At 43.9% G+C, this 12,054-nt stretch overlaps 1 protein-coding gene across 19 annotated transcripts in view; it reads right to left on the bottom strand.

Annotated features, from left to right (window-relative positions):
• DMD (dystrophin) overlaps window positions 1-12,054 on the bottom strand; it is a 1,007,484-nt gene that overhangs the window by 77,215 nt on the left and 918,215 nt on the right. For 15 of the 19 annotated variants that reach the window (XM_021408144.1, XM_021408061.1, XM_021408111.1 and 12 more), the window contains one exon: window positions 437-498. In XM_021408144.1, the coding sequence (XP_021263819.1) occupies window positions 437-498 (62 nt within the window). Of the gene's footprint in view, window positions 1-436; window positions 499-5,981; window positions 6,116-12,054 lie in introns of those variants that run through there. The other 4 variants (XM_021408196.1, XM_021408179.1, XM_021408201.1 and 1 more) reach the window with 1 other exon arrangement.

Raw genomic sequence — 12,054 nt, 5'->3', positions numbered from 1 at the left:
GCATTGAGTGCTTTAAAAATAAAGCAGTGGCAATAGTTTGTCAAATTGCTTCCATTGGCTTCCTACCATCCAAAAGTCAACATTAACAGCAGCTTGGTTTGATTTTTCATCTGCCTTTGGTAAAACAGTGAAAAGATTTGTGATTTCTTTTTTCTTTTCCTTTCTTTTCCATTTCTGTTGCAATCTTTAAGTTAAGTTTGCAACAATGCAGCCAAATTACTTAGTAAATACAGTGCACATTCCAACCGTGCTGATACATTAATTTTTCCACTTAATGTTTGAAATAAATCATTAAGCCTTACACACTTGTTTGCAGAAAATTTAATCTTGATAAAAATCACAGCTTCTCACTTTGTCTTGATTTTGGTTCACTGCTTCTTGAAATCTTCACCTTAACAATTCCTTTGGGAAAAAACAACTGGTAGAGGTGTCTTACCTAAAGACTGGTAGAGCTCAGTCATTTTGGGATGATCCCAGCAGGTTGTCTGCGTCTCATGGCTACAATAAAAAACATAAAAGTTAGTAAAATAGAATTTCTCTTTCCCTTTCTCTTGCACAGTGCGCATCCCAGTGCAGTGCCAGAACACTGCCAGCAGCCTGAGCTCTTGCAGGAGGTAATCTAAGTAGCAGCAGGCATGTCTTCTTTCAACACCAGATGTCCATTTGGACTGTTGTATTTAGGCATGGGCTCAAGAAGCAAAATTAAAAGTTCTGCTAATATTGCAAAGATAGTGAGCATTCAGACAATGTAGTGTTTTGGGCTGACTCCCTTATCCTAGGGGTCTCTGTGAAGTTTCAGGAGGCAGAGCTATGCGGAAGCCAGGAAAAACCCAAATGGGGTTATGAAACACTGCACTATGACTAGAATGTAAATGGAACCATCTCTGCATGGAAGCTCACAGCCTTCAGCTTTGCAGCAGAGCATTGCCAAAAGACAGGCAGTGTGAGAGAGCCAACTACATGAAGTGTTAGTGAGTGCAGTAACAACCCACGTCTCCCAAGGCTACACATTTTAAGATTTTTTTTTTTAATGACAGTGTAGCTAATGTGATCTTGTTTCCATTAGCATGGGAAACTTGAAAGAAAATTCTCCTTATCTATTCTATAGCCAGTGAAGTCTTGGTCACACAGAATTCAGCTCTATTGAAAGACAACCATGACTACACTTAAAGAAAATTCTGAGATGTACAGTTGCTAGCAACCCCATTTGCAATTCTTGAACTTAAAAAAGAAACAGACATCCTGGGTCCAACACATACACAGCGTTTGGAAGGACATACACAGAAGAGCAGGGTCTGATAGGCAGCAATTTGGTGTTCTGGAAGCACCCACCTTTCAGCTCCAAAAGACTGAATCACAACCCAGCGAGCAAACTGAGTGCCCCTGTACAAAAAACAGTGCATGAAAAGCTGATGTAACAGAGAGGGGGGGGGGGGGGCAGCAGTGTTCCCAAGTGCACCTCCACAGGCACACCCTAGGGGTGCAGCTCTCCATGCAACACTTCAGCACCACCACTGCTGTGGGGAAAAAGAGAATTGTGAGGTGTTTTCTTTGTAGGATTTAATTTTGGCCTTAGGAGACAGGTTATTTACGCGATCCATGTATATACTTCACTGGCCCAGCAACATCTGTATATTCAGTAGCTTACTGTGTATAATATCCACATATTTTGCTCTCAAACTGCACAGAAGAATGAAAGGACTCACAAGGAGTAAGCATAAGCAAAAATGCAGGAACAGCACTGCCTGAGCTGAGCACAAGAAGTTAAAGAAGCCTCTTCTCATCAGCCTCAGCGTCCCTCTCCTTCTTAATTCCTGCAGTGACTGAAGGTAGTGAAAAAAGGGGGAGAGGATGTCAGAGCCACAGCAGCCATCCTGGTCTTTGCTCTGGGAAAACACGAGTGCTGCGAAGAGAGGTGGCTGCAATTGCCCTCAGTCATCTGAGCTTACGGTTTGATGACCATAGACATGGGGTTGCTTACATGAAAACACTGCACCCACATTCCCAAATTTTCTAGTATGTCTGCTACAAGGAAGTTCTGCAGTACCAGCAGCTTACAGCACGTTCTGCTAAAGTGCATTTTTGAAGAAAAACACTGAAAAAAAAACATTTACACACTGAATCCCCCCACAATTTAGCTACTGTTTGCCCTCTGCTTATACAACAGCAGCCCCAAGAAAAAGAACAAAGGAACGTATTCATTGCCAAATTACTCTCCAGAGAGAGAGCCCTTACAATTCAGGTAAGCGGGCTGCAGCAGCAAACAAACACTCAGGCCTGCAGACCTGTGCCTGCTATTTGCTAGTTCTCAGTGTTCGTTCCAGACCAACGGTTCCCTGGCAGCAGCCTGGTGGGCTCAGACAGGGAGCACTGCAGGACTGAGCTCAGAGCTGCACACAGGCGCTCCTCACACCGGGGGCTGGTGCAGGGCAACAACCCAGGAACTTTGGGGATGGTGGTTTCCCACACCTCCTTACTATCTCAAATGCAGTGCTTCTGAGGTATCCCAACAGCAAGTGTATCCTTGGCTTCTGTGCCAAAGCATGTAGCAAAGAGTAGAGTAAGAACTTAAGCATGCAGTTGCAAGAAAGCTCTGAAACTAATTGCCTAATTTTCCCTGTGAATTTAGTTTGGCAGCTCCACATTGCTCTGTGGATGAACTAGGCCATTTGGGGATCTACAGCTATTGGCCTGGGAGCTTTCAAAGGCACCGATTCCCCATTACAGTATTTTAAAGCCATAGAGCATGTGGCAATGATGTACCTATACAGCACCCAGAATCCTATGCCTGTGTTGGATGGAAGAACAAGAGAGTCATTTAAGATGCAGAAAACTGTTACAGTTCATCACTTATCAACACCACATGGACAAGTATTTTTTTGGTATTTCCACTTTTATGGTAAAGCTTAATCAGATATCAGTGAATTTAGCGTGCATGGCATAAGCTTATGTCACTTATTAATCTTCTGGAAAATACATAATCCATCTTCCTAAGGCACTGTAAATAAAATTTCCATTGCCAAAGAAACATTGGACTGTTTTCATACATTTTTACTGCCAGATACCTCAAATGACTACACAGCATGCTCTTACATCACAACTGCCGAAAATAATTCACCCAGGGATGCCCATTTTGTAATGAGCGGTTTCACTCGCTTCACCTACACATCCCAAGGGCTGAGCTGGTGGGGTGAGTGCCTTCCTCCAGTGCTCCCTCCCTTCATCCTGGCACCCTTCCTAGGAGAGAGCTGAGGCCTGGTGCTGGAGCAGGTGAGGAGGCAGGGCAATGCCCCCAACACATAAGAAGCAGGAGGGCTGCAGCTACTTAATTCCCCCTAGAAGCACTAGGAAGGTAAGAACGCAGCCCGCCTGCTCTCTGTGAGCCTCTCCATTGCTTCCAAAGGCCATCTGACCATGAGCTGGGGGCTGGGCGGGGGGAGGCTCTGCCTGCCCAAAGGGAAGCGCCAGCTCAGCAGTTCCCGCAGTCTCCACCGTGCCTGGGAACGCTGTAGCATCCTTAATAGAGCTGCAGCACAAGGTCTGCCAGAGTTTCAAACACCGGTGAGCAGGGCCCTTTGCAGCCCACAAGTCAGAAGGACAACGGGAAGCATGAGCCCTCCAACCAGCAGCAGCTGTAGCCCAGAGAGACGTGCCCAAGTAAGGGCTCATTGGGCTTGTTTTCCTCTTTCCCACCTGACTTAAGTTGCAAAGGTGAAAAGGAAATTAAAAGCCAGCCTGAAAACGACAGGAGCAGCGCTGCGCTGGGTAATGGTGACACCTAGGCGCTGGTGTGACTGGCACACTAAATACACTGATAATTCAAGGGGATGAAAGCACAGTCCTCACTTAACACACCCTTTGGGAGCGGCAGGACCACTTCATTAAAGGATAATTACATCACATTAGCAAGGATAATTTTTACGTGGGCAATTCTGTCACACTGTGCCCGTGCAACCTCTCTGTTCTAGCCAAAAGCACAAAGATTTGTCTCTCATCATTGTTGGAAGAGCTAACAGCACACTGGACTGCAAACCTGAAACTGAGAGATGGTAGTCCAAGGGGCACACTAACTGAGTTACAGTTCTCTTGCTACAACTTCATCAGTTTGGAAAAAACAGTTATTTCCTCTTCCCACATTTTATATTACCATTGAGCAACACCAGCAGCGGAGGGAGCAGTGTTAAAATGCCCCTGCACAAGTCACGCCCAGGCATTCACAGATCTCTTTTAACTCATCCTGATTGCACTCCTTCTATTTTTCCCATATATAGGATTCAGGTACTCTCGTTTATTCACTGCGAAGTTCCAGAGTCCAGAACTTCAGACTGAACTGCGCAGTCCTTTCTGAACTCCTGTATTGCTCTTCATTTGTGATGCCAGAGCACATTCTGCTGTGCTTCCTCTGTTGCTCACACATTTATTTGAAAGCATAACATAAACGAGATATGCTTGTGTGCAGATGTGCAAAGAATAAGAAATTTCATCAAGTGGCAATAAACAGATAGCTACATACACTTAATAACAAGCTGCAATTAAAGTACTGTCTTATAAAGCACTGAATAATCCACCTTCAAACAGCGCCGTCTGTAATATCTCTCACCTTTTGGCTTTAAGATGAATAAAAGGTTATTACAACCACCTTATGACTGCTGTCAAAAAGCCAAAATAAACACGATACAGTCGCTTGGCTTCCACTAACCTAACATAAATGTGTTTCAAAGTGTTTGCATGCATAGACACTGCTGCTCATTGAAAAATCAGAAATGTTTTCAGCAGCAGATGACAGTGATTGCCAGAAGACTTAACAGCTGTCTTTTTACAGGGTTTCATTAATTCCTTGCCCACACCACAGCACTGCGATGGAAAGTATTAGCGCTGTGAGAAGGTGGCACTCCTTTGTGCTGTACAAAGGACTACTGTTTTCACCTATAAATCTAGAGAGTACTGATCTGTGCACAGAGATTATTCCAGTTTAAGCCAAGGATCAGCGTCTTTCCAGCAAGAATTTGACTGCAGCATGTTTTATCGGCTTTTCTGAGATTGATCGCGCTGCCGAAGGGAGGCACCGATACATATTTAAGTTTCTTGCTGATACTGGAAACGAACAGTCAGTGAAAGGCAAATACCAACTGCCGAGAACTGAAGAGTAAGTCTTTTTCCCCCCCTCACGATGTTAAACATTTATTTTGCACGCTTCATCTTGGTTAAAGATGACCGCTCGGCGGCGGGGCTCAGGGCGCTGCTCTCCAGCTGCTACCTGCCCGCCCAGATATTCGCTTGGCAAAGCCCAGCCAAATCCAACTCACTGCGGGGCATCAGACCCCAGAGCAACGCTCCCAAAGAGCGGGCTGTGAGCAGAGACACAGCAGGCTGAGAGTCACAGAATCGGAGCACAGAATCGTTAAGGTCGGAAGAGACCACTAAGATCACCTACTCAACCCATGCACAGCCCCAGGGAACCCGTCCCGGCCCTGCCCAGTTGTGGGAAAGGTGACTGCTGAACCTGAAAGGACTCCAAAAAAGTAATACCCATTGAAGTATTTAAGGAAAGTTCGCTCCCGCACCAAGTTACGTGCCGCACAGGTAACGCTCCACACTCCTCCGCTGCCCTTTGCGACCCGGCGCAGCGCGCACTCCCAGCCCGGCGCACACAGCACCCCCGGCTCCAGCTCCGGGTTCGCGGCGTCAGCCCACGCGCGGACCCCGCACCCCGCGCGTCCCAACCGGACACACAGCGCGGGTCTACGGCCTCCATTCCCAACTGCCCTGAAGGAATCGGGCGGAAAGTTGACCTTTTTGGAATAAGAGATCCCTTTCTCTACGGTCTTGCGAGGAGACGGACGCGCTACCTGCACGCTGCAACCGTGCGCTGGGATGGCCGCGGCCAGCGCGCTGCCCCCGGCCCCATCATCCCGCCCGCAGCCCCGCCACGAGCCCAGCGCAGCCCGGCACCTGCCGCCGCGCCCCCCTCTGCTCCTCACCCTCTGCGTTGCTCCCTCATGGCGGCAGCTGCTCGGCGCCGCCGCGGAGCCAGACACAACGCTACCGCCTGGCCCCGCCGCCCAGCACCACTGCGGCCGCCCCGCCAGCGGGCGGGAGGGAGAGAGGGAGAGGGCGGCGCTCCCCGCGCCGAGCCGCGCTGCACCGCCCCGGCCCGCCCCCGCGGCGGAGGGGTCCCGCGGGGCTGAGGCGGATGCGGGCACAGCGGTGGTCGCTTCCTGGCCGCTTTCATCCCAGGGCTTCGGAGTTAGGGTCGCTCCTTCCCGCCGGGAAGAGGGCTGATGGGGCTGGTTCTGTGCCCCTGCGGTTCCTGAGCGCTTCGTGCTGGGTGCACAAATAAAAGCCTAAGATCTTGTCACATGTGTCTCCCATAGGTGTAGCCCACCACCTCACAGCTCCATGTCCTTCACTCATGGCAGCTGTGCTGGGTGAGGAGCAGGCCCTACACACAGCTGGTTTTGAGGTTTACATTTGGTTCTCTCAGAGTACAGCCACCCGAAAGGGTGCCTTTAAAACCTACAAAAAGCCCTAACTCAGGGAAGATGTAGGCCTGGACATGTGGAAAATTCACATTGCCCATGTTCACTGCCTTACCGCATCAGTGCCCACAGACTTCTCAATAAGCATGTACCCAGGTGGTTTCAATATTAAGCATTAGGATATTTAGGGCTGTCCTTAAGGAAGGATTCAGGAACCTGAATGATCTGGCTTTAATGAAAGCCCAACAGGGTTCAGGGGAGGCCATCATGGTTTTTTTGTGGAAACTTTACAAGTGCAGGATGTTGAGGGTTCAACCCCTACAACTGCCAAAGGCAAGAATGAAAACCAACAGAGCGAAATGTTAACTTCTCATAGTTTATGAACAACCTAATTTGCTTCAAAAGGTCAATGTCACAGCTTTTGTTTATCTTGCATCTCCAACACTGCCCCGACAAGGCAAGAGAAAGCGGATTCATCTCAATGTGGACAGACAGAGCACTACGTTAAGGCTCCCTGGGTTACATGATATATATCAGCTTTGAAGCGAATGAACAGGCTGAAGGCTGTCAGTTGTTTTAAATCAACAAACATTTCTTCTCCCATCTCCTGCTAAGTTTTAAGAAACAAGAGCTCTCTTAGCTTTAAAGTGTAATCTTTAGTGCGTTAATTGGGAGGGACTTCACGATCATTTACGACAACGGCAGAGCAGCCTGCTTAATGTAGCAGGACTCGCTGTGGCTGGAAGCCTGCAGCTTCACAGAAAAAGCATTTTGCTTTCTTTCAAGAAATCTCTGGTCCTGATCCCCATGATACACATTCCTTCAATTTCTTACTGTTTCTAGAGTCTCCTGGTCAAGCTCAATGCTGCTATTACCACGTTTGTCTTCTTTCCCATACAATAGTGCCAAGTAATAAGAATTTAAAAACCAGTCTGAAATTCTCATACTTTGCATAATCTTCTTTCTCCTTGAGTTACAAATAAGGTATTGTATTCAATTAGACTCACAGCAGGTGAAAACCCCAATTAGTGAATCCATTTTCTTGGCTTTTTTTCCCTACCTTACTCCCACACACTGCTTTTTTTTTTTTTTTCCTTGAACAATAAGGGGGAACTCTGAGTCATTCCTCAATTGAAAAGCAAATTAACCCTTTGATCTCCCAAATCAAACTATTACCCACTCAAGAACATCCAGGGGAAAACATGAGTGTTGAAAGATTAAAGGATTAAGGCCTATTGACTTTATAATTTGATTTTATAAAAAAAAAAACCCTATTTAATTCTGCATGCTGTCTCCAAATTCACAAGAGATTTTAGCAACGTTTGACCTCAAGATTATACTTTTGCTGTACAATTCAAGCAAGTAATGCCACTCTCATTCCAAATTATTTTTAAACCATTAATAATTTATTATAAAATATAATTCGTTTGCAGTGTAAATGTTTACTGTCTTTGGGATTTTTAACTGAAACAAGTCTATATGCCATACTTAATTTTAAGCCACTTATCTGATTAAAAAAACCAGTCTTCTTCTGTAGAAAATAAAACAAGATTACAGGACAAGTGGAATTTTAATTCCTCGTGGTGCTTTTCTTATCTGAGGACCATTTAGTCAATTTGGGCACCTACACAGAGAACTTAATCAGAAGAACAGTGTTTATTTCTTATATTTTGTGTATCTGATCAAGGTGTCTGTCTCTTCAACGTTTACCAGTACCAGGTGCTTCAGGGGAAATCACAGCCCCCTAATACAGGAGGGTTGATCTGCTTTCACTAATAGTGTCTTATTAATAATTAAATACTAGCTTAGTACCTCAAAACTCAGGATTTTCAGGTAGTACAACTGCACTGCTTGCTGTCCAAATGCTAATGGCATCTGTGCATTTGAGAATTCTCGTTTTCCAATCCTAACACGTTATTCTCATAATTTTATCACTTTTCTATGAGGAAAGAGCCACAGACACAAAAACTTTAAAAATAGTAATACAAACATAAAATAGTCAGTTCTCAAATACTATTGCTTGAGTGTAAATCTCAGGTTTTATGAAGGAGATGGTCATTAGTACCCCCATGTTACAGACAGATAAGGAAATGAAGGCAGAAATGGCTAGGAGCTTGCCCAGAACTGCTTAGGAGGGCAGACCTAAATTTGCTAGTAAGGCTAGCACTTAATGAGTCAGAAAACTAAAGATATTTCTTTAGTTTTACTGTCATTGAAAGTAAAGATACAACATTTTCCTATTAACTAAGTTTTGTTCCTGTCATTCTGTGAAGCGTGCAGTGCTCCTTGTAAGCATGGCTCTACTATTTCTCAGTTATCTGTGCAGTGGATTAGCAAGCACTAGCCTTGCGTATAAGAAGACATTGTGGTGCCCTGTGTTGGGCTGGCTAATCCGCTATGCTCTTTGAGCCTATTTTCTTTTTCTTGGTATAAATAAATACTAAGAATCACTTGGGATGGCACAATGACACTTTCCTGGATCATCTGTCTTAAATATGCTCCAAGGGCTGAAACCTCCAGGATTTCTTCTGCATTCACTGATAGCCCTCTCAGACAAGCCAAATAGAGAATACTGTTTTGGATAATGCTTTTTTTTTTTTTTTTTTTTTGGCTGTTCAAACATTCCTTCTGAAAGCACATTAAAATACTGCAAATGCCATGCAGAAAACAGTTTTGAAGTTCTGCATCCATTTTCCCCAACATTTCCCTAACACTATACTGTAAATTAAACACTTAATAGAACATTCATTGCTATGTATAATCAGTTATTTGCACCATGTGAGAGCTGAGGAGGGACCACGCCATTTCCCATTCAGGAGGAAACCCAGTTTGTGTCCTGCATGAATGGAGATGAGCAGGTGCTGCTTTTTCAACAGGGGTTGTCCTTCTCACCATAAGGCAGCTGTGTAACCACAGAATCAAGGAACCATAGGGGTTGGAAGTGACCTCTGGAGATCATCTGGTCCAACTCTCCTGCAGGTTCCCTAGATTAGGCTGGAAGGCCTGTGATTTATAATGTAGAAATTAATCAAATTGATGTCACTCCAAGTGTACCATGTCCAAATCACCCATTTACATTTCTGCCCAAGAAACGACTGGATTTCAAAGCTTAATGGCTGAGACATTCTTGCCTCAGACAGAGTAGGAAAAATGTTCATTAAAAAAAACCAAAAAACTATTTCTGTAGTAAATGTTGCAGAGTTTGCAGCAATTTAATGCACAGTATGCAAAGCACTATTGCACAGCATCTGTAACAGGATGAAATGTATTCTCTGCCTTCCTTCACAAATCTCCTTTGGGCTGCACTTGCTTTTACTGTAGTAAAGACACCTGATTAAGACAGAAGTTCCCATCACCCTGCAAGATGAGCGTCACAGAGCCCTGGGAGCTCTGGAGTATGTGACTTATGTTTCACCACACTGTTGATAGAATATGAATGATAGGATGCCTATCATTTTAGGTATACTGAATATACATATGAAATTCATACTACTGAAATCTTGGAAAGGTTAACTGGGAGAGGGTAAAACTGTTTTTTAGCTGGAAGTGGTAATGTAGGCAGCTTGCAGTAGCAGAGCATTTGTTCGGTCCACTGCCAGGTGGACCCTCTGAAGTAAGGCTACTGAAAAGTTAACCAGAAAAATGAACCTATAAAAAAGAACTTAAAATCTGTCGGCAACAGAAAGCTCATGCCAAGCAGAATGGCATGCTAATCTTAACATGTCATCTACAAATAAGACTTTTAAAATAATAATTATACCATTTTAAGTTCTTGGTTTGAGGAACTTGTATTGGCAAAATGAATGGCTGTCATTTCAGTGAGTACAGTTGTGAACAAATGAAAACTAATAAGGATAAATAAAACAAAATGATGAAGGCAATCGCTATTTCTTACTTTCCTTTGCGTTCTCAGTTAGAAATAAATGACTATCTTGTCTCCTGGGGGATTAAAATAGGCAGGATTTCATAAACTCTCTTTCTCATTAAGTCTCTTTTCTCCTCCAAATGTTTCCTTCCACACATAAAATTTTGTGTTGTGAAAACAGAAGCTTGGCTCCCAAGATCACGAACTTCTCTTCTGTTTCCTGTCAATGTATAGACCTCAGTTGCAAGAAGCTCTCCATCTTACTGGCCTCCTTCACTCAGAGACCGGAAAATGTGATGTGATACAGATCACCATGCATTCCTGGTGACAGGGCTGCTCGCTAGCAGCTCCCTCATCCAAAGTCGCCCACAGACAGCAGAGGCCTGCATTCCTTTTACACTAATTTACTTTTTGTTTGCATTCCATAAAATATTTATTTATTTTTCACATTATCATCAGGTCTGTTTTTATGACTAAAATCATACAAACAAAAAAAGTTTTTCCTTCATTCACGACATTTTTCCAAAAAGGTCCTATGTAAATATTATATTGAAGAGAAACCATTCATTTTGTGAAAAAAAACATTTAGATCACAGTAAGAGATTACCTGCTGGGACACTGCAATGGTAAGACTGCGTTTAAGCATGCAAAGAGGACAATGAAAATCTATTGCATTTTATGACAGCTGCAAGCAGGCAACCTTCCAATCAGACCACTAACCAGGCAAACATTACAGACTTTGAATTACTGCATGCATTTTTTGTGTCTGTATTTCAGCAGTAGATGTTTGGCACTGTTCTCATAGATCATGTAACATCTGTTGCTTTAAAATATACTTTCAACCTGTCATAACTACCGTATCGTTTACTCTATGATTATAATGTAATATACATAACATTTTAATATATTATTCTAACAAGAGGCCCTGCCTATTTTTTACATACACACTAGGCTTTTCCATCGTCTTCCCAAGCACGTTGAGGTTACTGACCTTAGTAGATATGAGAAGGTTGAGAGCTGCTCCTAACTTTTTCCTAGAGACCACATAGAGCCCTGATGTGAGAAAGAGAGAACTCTCCTTCCCTGTTAATCAAACTTGGGTTGATTTAGTTTCCAGACCAGAAAGGCTTTACCTTCCTTACTACACAAGCAAAGCTCACTCTTCCTGAATGGCATGACTGCTTTGGTCTCTCTTCCTAAATGTACATCGTGGGTTAAGAAATCAGGGGAAAGTGTAGCACTGCACTTAAGGAAAGGCCAGCGTACAGAAGCTGATGGAAGGTGAGAGCAGCTCCGCCTAACTAGCTTCACCAGTAAATCCATCTAGACCTACTTCATCTGATCCAGGTGACGCTTCACAGGGTTTATTTGCATAGAAATGCAGCTTCAGGTTAAGATTATGCAACTATTCACAAACTGAGATCAAATTTCAAAACAGCAGAAAGGTAAAGCTTCTCATCTGACATTTCTGTAATGAAAACTTTTAAATTTCTTCCCAAAACAATAATGTATGACAAAATGTATTTCTGTTTAATTCAGTTTGACTGCAACATGAGGCAATTGTTCATACAGCTCTGACAGTGTACACTCTCTCTAATGGCAGCTAGCAATTCTCTCATCTTGTCTATGCCAAAGAGTGAAAATTAATATTTATATATACTCTCATTTGAAACAAGCATGGACATACAGACCTACGTCAGCAAGTACTTC

This window comes from Numida meleagris, chromosome 1 (genome assembly GCF_002078875.1).
Source record: "Numida meleagris isolate 19003 breed g44 Domestic line chromosome 1, NumMel1.0, whole genome shotgun sequence".
Lineage (NCBI taxonomy): Eukaryota > Metazoa > Chordata > Aves > Galliformes > Numididae > Numida > Numida meleagris.
This window is presented reverse-complemented; position numbering and strand designations above follow the sequence as displayed.